At 39.6% G+C, this 20,840-nt stretch overlaps 1 protein-coding gene across 1 annotated transcript in view; it reads right to left on the bottom strand.

Annotated features, from left to right (window-relative positions):
* aplp2 (amyloid beta (A4) precursor-like protein 2) overlaps window positions 1-20,840 on the bottom strand; it is a 190,947-nt gene that overhangs the window by 93,674 nt on the left and 76,433 nt on the right. The window contains 2 exon segments of the mRNA XM_062060867.1: window positions 807-936; window positions 17,494-17,667. Coding sequence (XP_061916851.1) covers window positions 807-936; window positions 17,494-17,667 — 304 coding nt within the window.

Genomic DNA, 20,840 nt, shown 5'->3' with positions numbered 1-20,840 from the left:
CTTTAGGGGCTCTGTGCTATTTTATTTAAGGACAAACTTGCAATAATAAACATATGTTTAATGTACCCTAAGATTTTTTGTTAAAATAAAACCAATAATGCAATTTTTTGTGGACCCCTTTATTTAGAAAAGTACTGAAAAACATTTTGGTACCGGTACTGGTACCACAATATTGGTATCGGGACAACACTAGTCTAGAGATTTAAGCATTGAAAGTAAAAAAAACATCAATATATATGATATTTTTTAGGACTTTTATGGTTGAAACTCTTTCTGGTCCCAGGGACCTAGAACTTTCACCACATTTGGGGATCCCCGAGGGTTAATGATGCGTCAGAGCAAGTTTGGCAAGAATATGCTGATTAGTGTGTGGGGAACAGTTTGAAAAAGACATGTTGTGCATACACACCATTAGTGTGGAAGCTCACAAATAAACAAACGATCCCGCCGCCGCACAACAAAACCTCTCAGAAGGTCTTCCCAGACGAGTGCAAGCTGCTGTTTCTGCAAGTCCTTGCTGTTTTCTCAACTGTGTCCCGATACTTTAGTGCAAACAGAGTATGTGAGCCTTCCCTGCTCGCTGACCCCGCGTGTCTGCGTGGGTTTATGGCTTTGGTCTGAGCCGGGAAATAAGATTGTACTTTATTGCTTAACAAGCCTGCGCAGCAATAAGAGCTGCAGCCTGCAGGCTTGCAAGTGACACGCAGCTGAGTCACGGTGCAATGTTGCCGCCCGGGGCCCACACGCGTCACGCACTCTCGCACTTTGAACAAAAGCACGCCCAAGGACACCCGCGGCGCTCTTACCCAGGCATTTGTAAGGCACCACGATGTGGGCGTGGCCCTTGCACACCTTCTTCTCCTTCTTGCACCAGTTCTCGATGCGCAGCGGCTGGTTGGCCTCCACCACGTTGGTGATCTGCAGCTCGGGGTACATCTGCACGACAGAAACAGGGACTCAAAACCGGGGGAAGAGGTGTGGCGGGGGAGTGGCGGCGAGGAGGTGCGAGAAGTGGAGCGTCAGTGACGACCTTTACATGAAAGAAAACAGTCCAAGCCTCCAAATAGTTTCCCTATTTTCCCACACTTCAACACCAGTGTTTCCCATAAACTGCCAAGATACCTGTGGCGGTGGGGGCGTGGCTATGGGCGTGGTCACCATGACATCATCTAGTAATTTTAAAATATATCTTATAAAAATATAAAAGCTAAAATGTCTCTTAAAGCAGTGGTCCCCAACCTTTTTGTACTTGCAGACCAGTAAATGCTTGGGGGGGTAGTAAAAAAAAAAAAAAAAAATTTTTTCTTTTTTCTTTTGTCATAAAGAAATACAATCATGTGTGCTTACGGACTGTATCCCTGCAGGCTGTATTGATTTACATTGATATATAATGTGTTTTTTATGTAAATTTAATTTAAATTAAAAAAAATAAAATAAAATTAAAAAAAATTGTTTTTTTAATTTCTTGTTCGGCCGCGGCCCGGTACCAATTGGTCCACGGACCAGTACCGGGCCGCGGCCCGGTGGTTGGGGACCACTGTCTTAAAGCTCTGCCCCTATAATTAGTGCATACTAAATAATTTAACTTTAGCCTACTACTACAACCATATTATTTACCAGCAACATAAAGTGAAACAGAGGCAGAGGTGTCCTGCCACAGTCAGTAACAAATAAACAGAAAACAGTAGTGGTGGTAGATAGACACAGAGCTTCATCAAACATCTGATCCACTGAACAAAGAGCTCCAAAAATCTTGATCCTACACTTCTCTTTTGTAAAGTAAATCTGAACAGCCGATATGGGCACCTACATCAACTATATGATTTGCCTGAGAAGCTGGACAGGACAAAAAATAAATAAAAATAAAAATCTATTTGTGGCGGCCTTAATTCTTTCGTTCCAAATAAATGAATGTGTGGGAAACACTGAACACTGTAAACAAATATGGAGATTTTAGCGACTGAGTTGCCAGAAGATTACCGTAAAATTGACGGTAGTTTTTATATCGGATTACTGTGTATGGAAAAACGATAGCGCTGGTATTTTTAAGGTAAATGTTAGAATAATTGTTTGTAAGTTATCACAAAAAACTTTGTGTTGAAATGAGTTCCAGGCAAGGAGACAAAAGGCTGTCTTTGAAACCTACCAAAAGTAAGATTCGTAAAACTCCACTGTGTGAGGGGGGGGGGGGGGGGGAAGCAAGATGAAGGTGTTCCTGTGTTCTTTCATGTATGGTAATCAACAGAAGGATGTTGTTCTGGCCCAAGGACTTCAGAGCGGAGAGATGACAGGATCTGCCCAATTTCCAGACGACCTCTTTTTGAAGTATTTTACGAACTCTTTTTGAATTATTTTATGGAACTCTTTTTGAACTATTTTACAAACTCTTTTTGAACTGACCTTTCCTGTGAATTGTTTACGACCTTTTCTGTGAACTTTTTGTGACCTTTGTCCTTTGGAAACAGCGGTGGCCATGTGGTCGGGGAGGGTCCAAAATAAAAGGAGGAGGCATGCAATCTTTTGGCAGAGCGTGCTAAGATACTGTTCAAGGGTACAGTGTAAAGACGACTCTCCTCAATATTGAGTCCAAATTGAATTCTGTCTCTGTTTGATTCTTTGCTTCTTGTCTTGTTTAATAGATGTCATCAGTGTTTGAACCTGACAGTAAATTTCAGGAATATACAGGGGATTCCCAGGGAAAACATGAGGGTTCATGCGCTGCAAAACGTACGTGACAAAACTTTAATATTTCATCTTTTTATATAGTCATTATTTACTACAGTAAAATACTGGCGAGTGAGCTGCCAGTACTTTCCTGTAAAATACATGAATTGTTTTATTCAGTGTATGTGAAATATCTCAAACCTCTTTTTTTTACGGGTGCCCCCGAAACACTAGGGGGCGACTGCAGATGGTTTAGCAGCGTGGACAAGTTTCCCAACGAGGAAACAGATGCAACATGCTAATAGCAACATTTTTGGCAATGTATAATTTGGTATAATAACTATATTGAAACTTTTTCAAAAGGAGGTCAGAAAAGCTCCTTTTGGTTGCATAGAGATGGCCTAAAAACATTTTTTTAGAAATTGATTCTTATATAAATATACATACATTTCAAAAAAATATTTAAAACGTTTTGGGTTTTTTTAAAGATAAAATGTCTTAGAATCGGGATGAATAAGAATCGCGAATGGGTTGTAAATCAATTTTTTTTGTGCACCCTTAATATGCATGACAATTTTATGGACGCTGCAAAAATGCAAAAGGTGAGCGAAAAAACATGAAAATCAAAACAAATTTATTGAGAAATACGAAATATCATTACACGAAAATATCATGAGATGAAAATGTTGCACCATGAAATGTCATAAGACGAAAATGTCGTAACAAGAAATGTTATAACACGAAAATGTCCTAACACGAAATGTCATGACAAGAAAATGTCACGAGACGAAAATGTCGTAACACGAAAATGTCCTAACACGAAAATGTCCTAACACGAAATATTACACCAAAATGTCATGAGACGTAAATGTCGTATCATGAAATGTCTTTACACGAAAAGGTCGTTACAAGAAATGTAACACGAAAATGTCGTAACACCAAATATTACACGAAAATGTCGTGAGACGAAAATGTCGTACCATGAAAAGTCTTAACATGAAAATGTCGTTACAAGAAATGTTATTACATGAAAATGTCGTAACACGAAACGTCATGACACGAAAATGTCACAAGACGAAAATTTCCTAACACGAAATGTCATAACACGAAAATGTCGTAATGTGAAAATGCTGTAACACAAAATGTCATAACACGAACTATTACCCAAAAATGTCACGAGACGAAAATGTCCCAACACAAAAATGCCGTAACATGAAATGTCTGAAAACGAAAATGTTGTTACAAGAAATGTTATAACACGAAGATGTCGTAACACGAAATGTTATGACACGAGAATGTCACGAGACGAAAATGTTGTAACACACAAATGTCAGGAGACGAAAATGTCCTAACACGAAATGTCATTACACGAAAATGTCGTAACATGAAATGTTAACACGAAAATGTCGTAAAACGAAACGTCATGACACGAAAATGTCCTAACACGAAATGTAAATACATGAAAATGTCATGAGACAAAAATGTCGTAAGATGAAATATCTTAACACGAAAATGTCGTTACAAGAAATGTTATAACACGAAAATTCCGTTTCAAGAAACGTTATAACACGAAAATGTCGTAACACGAAATGACATGACATGAAAATGTGACGAAATGAAAATGTCCTAACACAAAAATGTGACGAGACGAAAATGTCCTAACACGAAATGTCACAACACGAAAATGTCGTAACACGAAATATTACACAAAAATGTCGTTACAAAAAATGTTATAACACGAAAATGTCGTAAAACGAAATGTCATGAGACGAAAATGTCACAAGATGAAAATGTCCTAAAACGGAATGTCATAACACCAAAATGTCGCAACACGAAATATTACTCGAAAATGTCATACCATAGAATGTCTTAACACGAAAATATCGTAACAAGAAATGTTGCAACACAAAAATGTCATAACACGAAATGTTATGTCAGCTTTTAAGTTGCTATGTCTTCTTATTCTCTGGCAGACTAGTTGCACATGAAGTGTGTTGTTGTTGGAGCAAACGGTATTATTTGCATGTCTGTGTTTTGGTTATTTTCACTGGGCTGTTTGGACAGTAAGGGTGCTGTGGGTACACTGTTGGATTATTTGGGGGAATATAAAATGGACCATCTGTATGTTGTATTTTCAACCTTTGGAATTTTTTACAGAAGGAAAATGAAAAGTGAGTTTTTAATCCTGAAGCATGTCTGGAGATCCGTTATTGACTTGGAAGCTTCCAGGTAGCAAGTAGCGTCATTTCAGGACATAATGCGGACCAACAAGCTAGATTCACAGACAGTCCCATGAGTATGTGTTATTGAGAGCGGGGCGAGCAGGTAGCACCATGTTTATTATTGATTGTGCTCGTAAAACAACCTTGTCATGTCGGCGGGATGACAAAAATGCAGCATGACTGTGCACAAATCAGCCTTTTATTGGCATCTAGAAAATGTGACAGCAAGACGCACGACACACTTCAGTACGGCAAACACAGCTCGCCACTTCTTCTTCTCTGGTCTGGCTCACACTATAGCAGGCAAATGCCACTGCCCCCTATAGCCCAACCCCTGGATTACAGCTCACAACCATGCACAATAGACGCGTAATCTGTATTAATAAAAAATGCGTTTGACAAAATGTTCGGTCATTTTTTGTTCTTTTTTGTCGGAAGAAGGCGGGGGCAAGGTTGGTTGCATGAACAAAGGCTCTCGCTCTCTGGTTACCGAGCAACGCAGGAAGTGATCGCTGACACGCTGACAGCCAATCAGGTGACGGTATCAAGTATCACGTTTGGTTGCGCCATCTCGTTGTCTCGCGGTTGATTTGTTTGCATGGAGTGAGAAGAGAAAGTGAAAATGAGTGCTGCGGAGAGCGAAGAAATTGTGGATAAAGGTTTTTTCGGGGGGATTTTTTTTTTAAAAAAACAATAATTTACACACCAATTTGGTCTGTAAATGATGCAAGGCGCTCATCCCCACCAAGACCGCTAATACCACACGCGCTCACCCTTTAGAGCACAGCTGTAACTTCCTGCCACTAAACCTGCAGAAAATTTTTTTTCTCTATTTTTACATTTTCACACTTTGCACTATTTTCTTATACTTTATGAAGCATTTCCTACATATTCCTTATTTTTGCACCTTCATTTTAAGAGATTATTTTGAAGTGTTTATTGTGATTTTACTATTTTGTTTACATTGAGTGTTGACATTTCCTTTCCTTTCTGCCTTGATAGCTGAGGGATTATCATCAGACTAAGGTTACATGTTACCGTAAATTCCGGACTATAAGCCTCTACTTTTTTCTTACGCTTTGAACCCTGCGGCTTAAAAAACGGTGCGGCTAATTTAGGGATTTTTCTTCGCTGACGGCCATAATGAAAATAGTTTAAAAAAACATTAAAAAAAACAAGCAAAGACACTGAAAAGGTGTTTTATTGTTTGTGCTATGACGCCATCTTTTGGACGAGTTCGCTCACTGCAAGTGCCCTTCTGTTTAGATTGAGCTTTCAACCGGAAGTAAAAGTGCGGTTCCGTCTTCGAGCCGTCCGTAGCATTTCTACTCGCATGCATTCGTCGTCCATCACAACAAGCAGCATTTGTAAGTTTTACAATATAACTACAACAATTATTACTTACTAAACCATCCCATGTGTGATGTCTGTAGGAGTGTTTTCATGCATATTTGTACGTGCTATCGTGATCTAATCAAGCGTTAGCATTAGCTATTATGATTAACACGTTTTCAAGTGTCTGTGTTAGTATTATTAACTTACAATGACATTCTTTTTCATGCAGAATGGCCCCAGGCCTATGAACATGAACACTACATCAACACACCCAAGACAATGGGCATATACACACACATACACCCTCCCCCACCCCACGCCTTCACCACCGCTTGATTCCCCTTCGGGGTGATGGACGGCTGGCAGCGCTTCATAGCAGCAGTCAACCTTCAGGGTACCAACTCCCCCACCCTCTGTTGCGAGTTGTCATGATTAAATGTAACATGTTTATGTGTGCATGGCATGGAGGTTTTTTCCCACTCCTGACTAGGCCCCCTTAGGAGTCCAGTCTAGATTGTATTTTTTTACTCATCTTCTTCCCCAGCGTTTTACCTTTTTCCCACCTTTTACGGGGCGCCTCGTGGCGACCCATCGGCGTTCCTGTTCTGTAACCCTGTACACTGTTTGTTTGTCTAATCTTGAACGGGTTTGTGCTGAAAACATAGTTTCGTTGTACTTGTTGTTATGGCAATAAAGACCTATCCCATCCTTTTTGTATTGTTTAAGTTTCGTAAATTTGCCAAAACTTCACTGTGGAGTTGTTGAGTTTGTTTAGCTGATTGGAGAGCTAGCTTGCGCAGCTAGTGGGTCCATGTCATTGACTTCTGTTTTGTTTGACCAGCCCTTTTACTGCTGTGTTACAGACACCGTTTGGAAACAATAAAGGTATGTAAATAAACATTTACAAAATATTTAGGTGTAAATAAGAAATTTCACAACGTATATATATATATATATATATATATATATATATATATATATATATATATATATATATATATATATATATATATATATATATATATATATATATATATCTGCGGCTTATAGTCAGGTGCGGCTAATATATGGAAAAATATGTTTTTCTTCTAAAATGTTGTGAGTGTGGCCTATATACCGGTGCGCTCTACAGGACTGTCTCAGAAAATAAGAATATTGTGATAAAGTTCTTTATTTTCTGTAATGCAATTAAAAAAACAAAAATGTCTTTACGCATCAACTGAAATATTGCAAGCCTTTTCTTATTTTAATATTGCTGATTATGGCATACAGCTTAAGAAAACTCAAAAATTCAATCTCAAAAAATTTGAATATTTCCTCAGACCAAGTAAAAAAAAATATTTATCAGCCTGTGGCATTGCTGAGGTGTTATGGATGCCCAGGATGCTTCAATAGCAGCCTTTAGGTCATTTGCATGATTGGGTCTGGTGTCTTTCAGCTTCTTCTTCACAATACCCCACAAATTCTCTATGGGGTTCAGGTCAGGGGAGTTGGCAGGCCAATGGAGGACAGTAATGCCATGGTCAGTACACCAGTTACTGCTGGTTTTGGCACTGTGGGCAGGTGCCAGATCATGCTGGAAAAGGAAATCATCATCTCCATAGAGCTTTTCAACAGATGGAAGCATGTAGTGCTCTAAAATCTCTTGGTACACAGCTGCATTGACTCTGGACTTGATGAAACACAGTGGACCAACACCAGCAGCTGACATGGCTCCCCAAACCATTGCTGACTGTGGGAACTTCACACTGGATTTCAAGCAACTCGGATTTTGCTCCTCTCCAGCCTTCCTCCAGACCAGGGGTGTCAAACATACGGCCCGCGGGCCGGAACCGGCCCCCAAGGAGGTTCGATCAGGCCCGCAGGATAATTTGAAAGTGGAAAAAATGCATAAAAGACATGGAATTAATATTTTAAATTCGCTGCAATTCATGGATTATCCGCTAAGGGGCGCACTCTTTCCATCAGAGTAGAAGACAAGCCGCATCACTGAGACAGACTGAAAACAGCAGACGGTATCAATGCGCCATCTGCTGCTTGTTACGACGTTGTTAATACCTTGGTCTCTACCTCTCCGCTACACCCTCATTAGCCAAAATGTCGTTATCCAAACGGAGAAAAGTAGATAAGGAGTGTAGAATTTTCAAAGAAAAATGGACCACGTCCTATTTATTTACAGAGATGCACGGAAAACCTTCGTGCTTGGTGTGTTTGCAACAAGTTTCGGTATTGAAGGAATATAATATTCGACGCCACTACGAGACTCATCACAAAGACAAAATTGCAGGACTACTGCGGGAGTTTGAGAAACGTTTTCAGGTATTTTGTGAACTTGAGACAGAATTTTCAGTTTTTCGCTCACCTTTCACAGTTAAAGCTTCTGATCTGCCGGTCGAAATTCAGCTAGATAATTGATTTGCAGTGTGATGCAGATTTGAAGGGCAAATTTGCCTCTGTAGGTCTGGACAGATTTTATCAGTATCTACTACCAGGGTACCCCAAATTAACAGCCCTGGCTGCTAAAATTTTGTGCATGTTTGGGACAACCTACCTTTGTGAACACATTTTCTCAGTGATGAATATCAATAAAACAAAAATGCGTTCAAGGCTCACAAACAAGCACTTAAATGACATTCTGAAAGTGACAGCTAGTCAGGACATGACACCTGGTGTTGATGCACTTGTACAGGCCAAAAGATGCCAAGTTTCAGGAACAAATACAAGTCCAGACTAGACTAACACCTTTAAAATGCTGCCTTAGATACTGTTTGCATTGAAAGAATACAGCTCTGTGAAGATGAATCCTTACTGTGGTGATTTAAAAAATGTGCACTTTAATGTTAGTCAGCAGCTTCAAAACAAAAGTTGTGTGATGGAATTCTACTGTTCATACAACTCCATAAATTTTCAGTATGTATTGTATGTGTATGTATGTTTCATGTATGAAGTTTACAGATTTACAGGACAGGCGAACACTTTCTTCATTACACATTTAAAATCACTCTCCTTAGTTTGTAAGGTGTACGCAGGGATTACATTTAGATTTTATATGCGTATGTGTAAGTGGTTTAAAAATTCCTTTCTTTAAAAGTCTCATTTAATCTTAAAGTGCATTACTATATTTTTCAGTACCAATTAAAGTTTTGTGCCTTTGTACAATCAGTGGGATCAGTTGCAATGCATATTTGTGAATGATAAAAGTAAATTGCACATTTGTCTAAGGAAATATGAGGTGTTTCATGAAATGTTTTGTAAAAGGATAGTTCATTAAATTTCAATATTTTCCTAATGTTCTTGTGCTTCTTTACACCAAAACAAAGGAAAGACATGATATTTTGGTTATTTATAGCAGAGTATGGTATAATTTTAATGGTCCGGCCCACTTGACATCTCCCTAGGCCGTATGTGGCCCACGATGCGAAATGAGTTTGACACCCCTGCTCCAGACTCTAGCGCCTTGACTTCCAAATGAAATACAAAACTTGCTTTCGTCTGAAAACAGGACTCTGGACCACTCTGCAACTGTCCAGTGCTTCTTTTCCATAGCCCAAGTCAGACGCTTCTAGAGATTTTAGAGCACTACATGCTTCCATCTGTTGAAAAGCTCTATGGAGATGATGATTTCATTTTCCAGCATGATCTGGCACCTGCCCACAGTGCCAAAACCAGCAGAAACTGGTGTACTGACCATGGCATTACTGTCCTCCATTGGCCTGCCAACTCCCCTGACCTGAACCCAAGTGTTTCCCACACATTCATTTATTTGTGGCGGCCCGCTACGAAAGAATTACGTCCACCACAAATAAAAAATATAAAATACTTTTTTTTGTTGTTGTTTTTGTCCTGTCCAGCTTCTCAGGCAAATCATATAGTTGATGTAGATGCCCATATAGGCTGTTCAGATTTACTTTACAAAAGAGAAGTGTAGGATACTTCTCTTGTTGCCTTATTTGTATTTGACCACTACTGTTTTCTGTTTATTTGTTACTGACTGTGGCAGGACACCTCTGCCTCTGTTTCACTTTATGTTGCTGGTAAATAATATGGTTGTAGTAGTAGGCTAAAGTTAAATTATTTAGTATGCACTAATTAAAGGGGCAGAGCTTTAAGAAACATTTTAGCTTTTATATTTTATAAGATATATTTTTTGTAAGAACCACAATTACTAAATATATTTCAGTGAATAACTTATTGTTCAAATCTGTATATAAATATGTACATAAAGTGTTGTAATTATATTGTAAAATGGATGGATGGATGGACGTTTAAAACAAAACTGTTATTATTAATTAGTAAGTATACATTTTTTGAGCCTTTTTAGAGAAAATCATATCATTTTAGTAAATTATGCAAATTAGTCGATGATGTCATGGTGACCACGACCATAGACACGCCCCCACCGCCACAGGTATCTTGGCAGTTTATGGGAAACACTGACCCATAGATAATTTGTGGGGTATTGTGAAGAAGAAGCTGAAAGACACCAGACCCAATCATGCAAACGAGCTAAAGGCCGCTATTGAAGCATCCTGGGCATCCATAACACCTCAGCAATGCCACAGGCTGATTGCCTCCATGCCACGCCGCATTGGTGCAGTAATCCGTGCAAAAGGATTCCCAACCAAGTACTGAGTGCATTAATTGACATTTTCAAATGTTTGATTTTGTTTTGCTGCTATAAATCTTTTTTTTTTACTTGGTCTGAGGAAATATTCTAATTTTTTGAGATTGGATTTTTGAGTTTTCTTAAGCTGTATGCCATAATCAGCAATATTAAAATAAGAAAAGGCTTGCAATATTTCAGTTGATGTGTAATGAATCCAGAATGTATGACATTTTTGTTTTTTTTAATTGCATTACAGAAAATAAAGAACTTTATCACAATATTCTAATTTAACCACAAAGTTGTCGTTCAGGGTTGATTTAAGCTTTTTAAAGGGTACTTTAACATGTAAACAGTACAGTGTATGTAACTCTCCTATAGGGAATCTAATAATTTATGCACAGATGAGATGTGTCAATATCAAAATATTACTTTAATTCACTTTTTAGCAACCACTAAGTTGTCGTTTAGGGTTGATTTAAGCTTTTTAAAGGGTACTTTAACAGGTAAACAGTACAGTATGTACTTTACTATCATATATGTAACTCTTAAGGGTAATCTAATAATTTATGTATAGATGAGATGTGTTAGTATCAAAATATTACTTTAAATCACTTTTTAGCAACCACAAAGTTGTTGTTCAGGGTTGATTTAAGCTTTTTAAAGGGAACTTTAACATGTAAACAGCACAGTATATGTATGTCTCCTATGGGGAATCTAATAATTTATGCACAGATGAGATGTGTCAATATCAAAATATTACTTGAATTCACTTTCATCACAATATTCTAATTTTCTGAGATAGTCCTGTATAGTAGAAGAAATATATATTTTTCTCTTGGTCCTTTTTTTTTCTTCAAAAAGTCATAAAAAATTGTATATTTTTATAATATCAAACACTTATATTGTGATACAGTTTTCAGCTATATGGCCCAGCCCTATTGCCGTCACTCCGATATTGTACGAAAACACAATAATCTAAATGAGTATAATAACTCATCTATTATAGCCATTCTCCTTTGATCGCTCATGTCAGCCAGTCCACGGTGCGTTCCGTTGTACTCCAATTAAGTATAGGAATTAAATGCAGCAAAATGTAAATGCGTAGAGTGGATTAACTCGATTGTTGCCTTCCTCCCCCGCAGATGCCAGAAAAAGAGCGGTGGCTTTTGACGCTCTCGCCCCGAAATGTCATCAAAAGGCGCAGCTTGGAAGTGATTCATTTCTCCCGCGCAGCTGCATAATAACATAAAAGCCTGACAGTGAAAGCGACAGGGTGAGGATATATATTGCGAGGAAATCCGCATCACGAACGCGACAAAAGAGTCAAGGATGGCGAATAGAAATGTCATGAAAAAGCTCGCTAGGTTGTCAATGACAAATCAGCCTGAAAAAGAAACTATTATTATTTCAAGCAGATACTAAATGTTCATTTCATTCATTTATACTCAACAGCCACTTCATTAAAAAACTGAAGAAATTAATGAAACGTCCGCTTTTACACTAATAATGATGCTCTAATAATCACGAGGAGGTACTACTAGTACTGAAACACCTCTCTGTGTGATAATACAACAACTTATCTATCTATCTTGTTTTTTAACAAAAAAACAAGGAAGCCACAATCTTCGTTCAATGAATGTTCTGCAATTTGTCGTCCCCAAAGTAAGAACTGAACTGGGCAAGAAAGCATTTAGGTTTTCAGCCTAAATAACCTACAATCCGATCTTCAACTTCAAATCCTTGTTACATTAAATGAGTTTAAAGGCCTACTGAAAGCCACTACTACCGACCACGCAGTCTGATAGTTTATATATCAATGATGAAATCTTAACATTGCAACACATGCCAATACGGCCGGGTTAACTTATAAAGTGCAATTTTAAATTTCCCGCGAAACTCCCAGTTGAAAACGTCTATGTATGATGACGTATGCGCGTGACGTCAATGGTTGAAACGGAAGTATTCGGACACATTGTATTCAATACAAAAAGCTCAGTTTTCATCGCAAAATTCCACAGTATTCTGGACATCTGTGTTGGTGAATCTTTTGCAATTTGTTTAATGAACAATGAAGACTGCAAAGAAGAAAGCTGTAGGTGGGATCGGTGTATTAGCGGCTGGCTGCAGCAACACAACCAGGAGGACTTTGAGTCGGATAGCAGACGCGCTATCCGACCCTAGCCGCCGACCGCATCGATGATCGGGTGAAGTCCTTCGTCGATCGCTGGAACGCAGGTGAGCACGTGTGTTGATGAACAGATGAGGGCTGGCTGGCGTAGGTGGAGAGCTAATGTTTTTAGCATAGCTCTGTGAGGTCCCGTTGCTAAATTAGCTTTGATGGCGTCGTTAGCAACAGCATTGTTAAGCTTCGCCAAGCTGGAAAGCATTAACCGTGTAGTTACATGTCCATGGTTTAATAGTATTGTTGATTTTCTGTCTATCCTTCCAGTCAGGGGTTTATTTCTTTTGTTTCTATCTGCAGTTAAGCCCGACGCTATCACGTTAGCTCCGTAGCTAAAGTGCTTCGCCGATGTATTGTCGTGGAGATAAAAGTCACTGTGAATGTCCATTTCGCGTTCTCGACTCTCATTTTCAAGAGGATATAGTATCCGAGGTGGTTTAAAATACAAATCCGTGATCCACAATAGAAAAAGGAGAGAGTGTGGAATCCAATGAGCCAGCTTGTACCTAAGTCACAGTCAGAGCGAAAAAAGATGCTTCCTGCACTGCACTCTAGTCCTTCACTCTCACGTTCCTCATCCATGAATCTTTCATCCTGGCTCAAATTAATGGGGTAATCGTCGCTCTCGCTGCTGGTGTAAACAATGGGGAAATGTGAGGAGCCTTTCAACCTGTGACGTCACGCTACTTCCGGTACAGGCAAGGCTTTTTTTATCAGCGACCAAAAGTTGCGAACTTTATCGTCGATGTTCTCTACTAAATCTTTTCAGCAAAAATATGGCAATATCACGAAATGATCATGTATGACACATAGAATGGATCTGCTATACCCGTTTAAATAAAAAAAATTCATTTCAGTAAGCATTCAAAGCACATGTTATGTGAGCAAGTTTTAATGTTGTAAATTTGATGCTTTATGTGTTGTTTTTAATTAAGTTTACTTTATTGTCAACATATAATTTTTATTGTTAAAAATGCTTTTACCTACGAAAGATTATTGCCAGTGTCCTTCTTTCAGCTGTGTACAACAATGGAATACCCTGCTGGCAACTTCCCCTACTAGCTTTAGGCACGCAGCTAAAAGGGGCATGACGTATCTCGTTAAATCTCTGGGTTATGCTATGCTAGTTAGCATGGACTGATCACATGATTCTGCCATTTAAAGCTTGTATACTTTCATAAAATGACAAAATACTCGTACAAATGTTTTTAGACAACTAACTGTAAGTTAAAGGCTTACTGAAATGAGATTTTCTTATTTAAACGGGGATAGCAGATCCATTCTATGTGTCATACTTGATCATTTTGCGATATTGCCATATTTTTGCTGAAAGGATTTAGTAGAGAACATCGACGATAAAGTTCGCAACTTTTGGTCGCTGATAAAAAAAAGCCTTGCCTGTACCGGAAGTAGCGTGACGTCACAGGTTGTGGAGCTCCTCACATCTGCACATTGTTTACACCAGCAGCGAGAGCGATTCGGACCGAGAAAGCGACGATTACCCCATTAATTTGAGCCAGGATGAAAGATTCATGGATGAGGAACGTGAGAGTGAAGGACTAGAGTGCAGTGCAGGAAGCATCTTTTTTCGCTCTGACTGTGACTTAGGTACAAGCTGGCTCATTGGATTCCACACTCTCTCCTTTTTCTATTGTGGATCACGGATTTGTATTTTAAACCACCTCGGATACTATATCCTCTTGAAAATGAGAGTCGAGAACGCGAAATGGACATTCACAGTGACTTTTATCTCCACGACAATACATCGGCGAAGCACTTTAGCTACGGAGCTAACGTGATAGCATCATGCTTAACTGCGAATAGAAACAGAAGAAATAAGCCCCTGACTGGAAGGATAGACAGAAGATCAACAATACTACTATTACTTCTACTATCAGGAGACACTGAACTAAACACTGGACCTGTAACAACACGGTTAATGCTGTCCAGCCTGGCGAAGCCTAGCAATGCTGTTGCTAACGACGCCATTGAAGCTAACTTAGCTACGGGACCTCGACAGAGCCATGCTAAAAACATTAGCTATCCACCTACGCCAGCCCTCATCTGCTCATCAACACCCGTGCTCACCTGCGTTCCAGCGATCAACGGCGCGACGAAGGACTTCACCACGATCATCGGTGCAGTCGGCGGCTAGCGTCGGATAGCGTGTCTGCTATCCAACTCAAAGTCCTCCTGGTTGTGTTGCTGCAGCCCACCGCTAATACACCGAACCCACCTACAGCTTTCTTCTTTGCAGTCTCCATTGTTCATTAAACAAATTGCAAAAGATTCACCAACACAGATGTCCAGAATACTGTGGAATTTTGCGATGAAAACAGAGCTGTTTGTATTGAGATACAATGTGTCCCAATACTTCCGCTTCAACCATTGACGTCACACGCATACGTCATCATACATAGACGTTTTCAACCGGAAGTTTGCCGGGAAATTTAAAATTGCACTTTATAAGTTAACCCGGCCGTATTGGCATGTGTTGCAATGTTAAGATTTCATCATTGATATATAAACTATCAGACTGCGTGGTTGCTAGTAGTGGCTTTCAGTAGGCCTTTAAGGCACGCAGCTAAAAGGGGCATGACGTATCTCGTTAAATCCCTGGGTTATGCTATGCTAGTTAGCATGGACTGATCACAGGATTCTGCCATTTAAAGCTAGTATACTTTCATAAAATGACAAAATACTCATACAAATGTTGTTTTTAGACAACTAACTGCAAGTTAAGCTGGTTATTGAATGTGTTTTGGGGGAAGAAAATGTGCTTTTAGCATGAAAAATGTTGTGCTATGCTCAGTCTGTTGATCTGTGTCAAAAAGACACTTTCAGCGTGGTTTACTTTTGCACAGATCCCCCCCGAAAAATTGCAATTAAGTTATTCAAATGTGTCTTAGAGCAGTGTTTTTCAACCTTTTTTGAGCCAAGGCACATTTTTTGCGTTGAAAAAATCCGGAGGCACACCACTAGGAGAAATCCTTAATAAACGAAACTCAGTTGTCAGTAAAAAGTCGTTGTCGCAATTGTTGGATTTGACTTTAAACCATAACCAAGCATGCATCAATATAGCTCTTGTCTCAAAGTAGGTGTACTGTCACCACCTGTCACATCACACCCTGACTTATTTGGACTTTTTTGCTGTTTTCCTGTGTGTACTCTTTTAGTTTGTGTCTTGCGCTCCTATTTTGGTGGCTTTTTCTCTTTTTTTGGTATTTTCCTGTAGCAGTTTCATGTTTTTTTTTGAGCGATATTTCCCGCATCTACTTTGTTTTTATCGTTCTTTGTGTGGACATTGTCGATTGCCATGTCATGTTCGGATGTGTCAGGCTTGTCCCTGACAGTTTGGCTATGTTTTAGTTTTTCCTCTGCGTTTGTCTTAGTTTCCTGTCAGTGCTTTTATTTTGTCTTCATTTCCTGATTATGTTCCCTGAGTGTTTTGTCCCCTCAGCTGTGGCTGATTGGCACCTGGCCACACCTGGTGCCAGTCAGCCAGCTGCTATTTAAACCTGTCCTGCCCTCCAGTCACTGGTGGATCATTGTCATTAGAATACTTGTCACTTCTACCTGTAGCTTCTACCTATTTGTCGTTGTAGCTCCGTCTACTTTTGTCCACTCCGCTTTAGTCATAGTTCCTTCGTGTCACAGTAAGTGTTTTTGTTTATTGTCCACAGTTAGCCTTTGTGCTATTTTAGTTTATAGCCTAGTTTGTTCTCCGCCTTGTGCGCGCCTTTTGTTTGTTCCCTTTTGTTTGTTTTTTTGCCAAAGTAATTAATTAAATCATGTTTTCTCGCACTATGCCTGCCATCATCTCTGCACCTTGGGGTTCGTCACCTAAAAACTCTGACAGGATGTACATTGTCCTTGCTCCACAGTAAGTCTTTGCTGTCGTCCAGCATTCTGTTTTTGTTTACTATGTAGCCAGTTCAGTTTTAGTTTCGTTCTCCATAGCCTTCCCTAAGCTTCAATGCCTTTTCTTAGGGGCACTCACCGTTTGTTTATTTTTGGTTTAAGCATTAGACACCTTTTTACCTGCACGCTGCCTGTTTCCGACGTCTACAAAGCAATTAGCTACCGGCTGCCACCTACTGATATGGAAGAGTATTACAGGGTTACTCTGCCGAGCTCTAGACAGCGCAGACACTCAACAACAACACATTATTTGCAGACTATAATTACTGGTTTGCAAATAAATATTTTTTACCCATTGATTGATTGATTGAGACTTTTATTAGTAGGTTGCACAGTGAAGTACATATTCTGTACAACTGACCACTAAATGGTAACACCCGAATACGTTTTTCAACTTGTTTAAGTCGGGGTCCACCAAAATAGGTGAAATAAGATAACCTCCCACGGCACACCAGACTGTATCTCACGGCTCACTAGTGGTTGAAAAACACTGTCTTAGATGATGCAGCGCTGTACTGGCCCAATTCCGGGTAAAGACGAGGCGTTTTCAAGGGGTGACTCACCTCCTGGCAGTACTGCAGCACGCCTTCCTTGGTTCCCACGCAGCTCTTGGTGCCGGACGGGTCGGGCTCCCAGCGGCCGGTCTGAATGTTGACGTGCATGTTGAGCTTGCCGCAGAACATGGCCACCTGCGGCTCGGCCACGGCGAACCCCGCGCCCGCGTTGGCCGCCAGCGCCTGAGAGGGGAAACAAAACGTGTTAAATGTAGGCGGAAGCTGGCCTTCTTTGTCATTGCCAATAATGAAACACCTGCGCTGTTCGTTAGTTCAAAAACATTTGTGTTTGTGCTGTTAAGGCAGGGGTGTACTAACTGAACTGGACTGTGCCAAAAACTGATTCCCTGCAAAAAAATTGATTGTTAAAGCTGCACTGCTGGGGCTTTGTCTGTCCACAACTGATTACTACATGTAAGACAAACACTTATATTTGTGGTTATCATAAGAATATACAGTTGTGCTCATAAGTTTACATACCCTGGGAGAATTTATGATTTCTAGGCCATTCTTCAGAGAATATGAAGGATAACACAAAAACCTTTCTTCCACTCATGCTTAAAGGCCTACTGAAAGCCACTACTAGCGACCACGCAGTCTGATAGTTTATATATCAATGATGAAATCTTAACATTGCAACACATGCCAATACGGCCGGGTTAACTTATAAAGTGCAATTTTAAATTTCCTGCCACACTTCCGGTTAAAAACGTTTTATTATGCTGACGTGTGCGCGTGACGTCACGAGGACAAGGGAAGTATTCGGAGCCCGTAGAAAAAGCTCTGTTTTCATTTCATAATTCCACAGTATTCTGGACATCTGTGTTGGTGAATCTTTTGCAATTTGTTTAATGAACAATGGAGGCTGCAAAGAAGAACGGTGTAGGTGGGATCGGTGTATTAGCGGCTGGCTGTAGCAACACAACAAGGACTAGCAGACGCCTAGCCGATGCTAGCCGCCAAACGCACGGATGAAGTCCTTCGTCGCGCCGTCGATCGCTGGAACGCAGGTGAGCACGGCTGTTGAGGGCTGGCTGGCGTAAGTGGAGCGCTAATGTTTTTATCATAGCTCTGTGAGGTCCGGTTGCTAAGTTAGCCTTAGCGTCGTTAGCAACAGCATTGTTAAGCTTTACCAGGCTGAGAATTATTAACCGTGTAGTTACATGTCCATGGTTTAATAGTATTGTTGATCTTCTGTCTATCCTTCCAGTCAGGGATTTATGTATTTTGTTTCTATCTGCATTTGAGAACGATGCTATCACGTTAGCTCAGTAGCTAAGTGTGTCACCGATGTATTGTCGTGGAGATAAAAGTCACTGTGAATGTCCATTTCGCGTGCTCGACTCTCATTTTCAAGAGGATATAGTATCTGAGGTGGTTTAAAATACAAATCCGTGATCCACAATAGAAAAAGGAGAGAGTGTGGAATCCAATGAGCCAGCTTGTACCTAAGTTACGGTCAGAGCGAAAAAAATACGTCCTGCACTGCCTCTAGTTCTTCACTCTAATGTTCCTCATCCACGAGTCTTTCATCCTCGCTCAAATTAATGGGTTAATCGTCGCTTTGTCGCTCGGAATCTCTCTCGCTCCATTGTAAACAAAGGAAAATTGTGAGGAATATTACCTCATGTGACGTCCCGCTACTTCCGGTACAGGCAAGGCTTTTTTATCAGCGAGCAAAAGTTGCGAACTTTATCGTCGATTTTGTCTACTAAATCCTTTCAGCAAAAATATGGCAATATCGCGAAATGATCAAGTATGACACATAGAATGGATCTGCTATTTCCGTTTAAATTTTAAAAAATTCATTTCAGTAGGCCTTTAATGGTTGTGTGAAGCTATTTATTGGCAAACAACTGTGTTTACTCTTTTTAAATCAAAACGACAAAAGAAAGTACCCAAATGACCCTGATCAAAAGTGTACATACCCCAGTGACTTTGATCTGATAACATGCACAAAAGTTGACACAAACAGGTTTGAATGGCTAATCAAGGTTCCAATCCTCACCTGTGACCTGTTTGTTTGTAATTAATGTGTGTGTATAAAAGGTCAGTGAGTTTCTGGGCTTCTGACAGACCATTGCATCTTTCATCCAGGGAAGGCAAAAGAATTGTCACAGTATCTGCGAGAAAAGGTAATTGAACTGCATAAAACAGGAAAGGGGTATAAAAAGATATCCGAGGAATTGAGAATGCCAATCAGCAGTGTTCAAACGCTGATTAAGAAGTGGAAAATGAGGGATTCAGGTAGACCAGCAAAGATTTCAGCCACAACTGCCAGGAAAATTGTTCGAGATGCAAAGAAAAAAATCCACAAATAACTTCAGCTGAAATACAAGACTCTCTGAAAAATTGTGGTGTGGCTGTTTCAAGATGCACAATAAGGAGGCACTTGACGAAAAATGGGCTGCATGGTCGAGTCGCCAGAAGAAAGCCATCACTACTTTGTTCCAGAAGTTTTGAGGCTTGTCTCTGTGCTGTTTGGCGTAATGTAAGCGGGATAATTTGTGACATTTGCGCAGAAATGGCTTTCTTCTGACGACTCGACCATGCAGCCCATTTTTTTTCAAGTGCCTCCTTATTGTGCATCTTGAAACTTATGAGCACGGCTGTAGTTATTTAATTATCCGAGCCTTTATCGTTTCCGAAATATGACATTTCTGTGGTATGAATGAGATTGTGAAAGACTTATTGATCCGATGTTGGTGTGCTAAAACCTCTTTCTTGTTTAGAAGCTACATACAATATTAACTGTTCTTTGTTTATGCACATAATAAATATTAATAAAGTGTTTGGATGTATTCATTAAATCAATGTATTTTTGGTTGCCAAAAAGGGATACTGACATATCTCACCCGTGCATAAATTACTAGAATACCCTTCAAGAGATGCACAGATGAGATGTTTCAATATCAAAATATTACTTTGAATCAATTTTTAGCAACCATTAAGTTGATATTTGGAGTAGATTTCAGCTTCTTAAAAAGGTACTTCAACACATAAACAGTACAGTGTATGTAACTCTCCTATGGGGAATCTAATAATTTATGCACAGATGAGATGCACAATATCAAAATATTACTTGAATTCACTTTTTAGCAACCACTAAGTTGTCGTTTAGGGTTGATTTAAGCTTTTTAAAGGGTACTTTAACAGGTAAACAGTACAGTATGTACTTTACTATCATATATGTAACTCTTAAGGGTAATCTAATAATTTATGCATAGATGAGATGTGTTAGTATCAAAATATTACTTTAAATCACTTTTTAGCAACCACAAAGTTGTTGTTCAGGGTTGAATTAAGCTTTTTAAAGGGAACTTTAACATGTAAACAGCACAGTACATGTAACTCTC

Source organism: Entelurus aequoreus, linkage group LG10, assembly GCF_033978785.1.
Source record: "Entelurus aequoreus isolate RoL-2023_Sb linkage group LG10, RoL_Eaeq_v1.1, whole genome shotgun sequence".
Lineage (NCBI taxonomy): Eukaryota > Metazoa > Chordata > Actinopteri > Syngnathiformes > Syngnathidae > Entelurus > Entelurus aequoreus.
The sequence above is the reverse complement of the archived record's forward strand: the minus strand, read 5'-3'. Positions and strand labels throughout refer to the sequence as shown.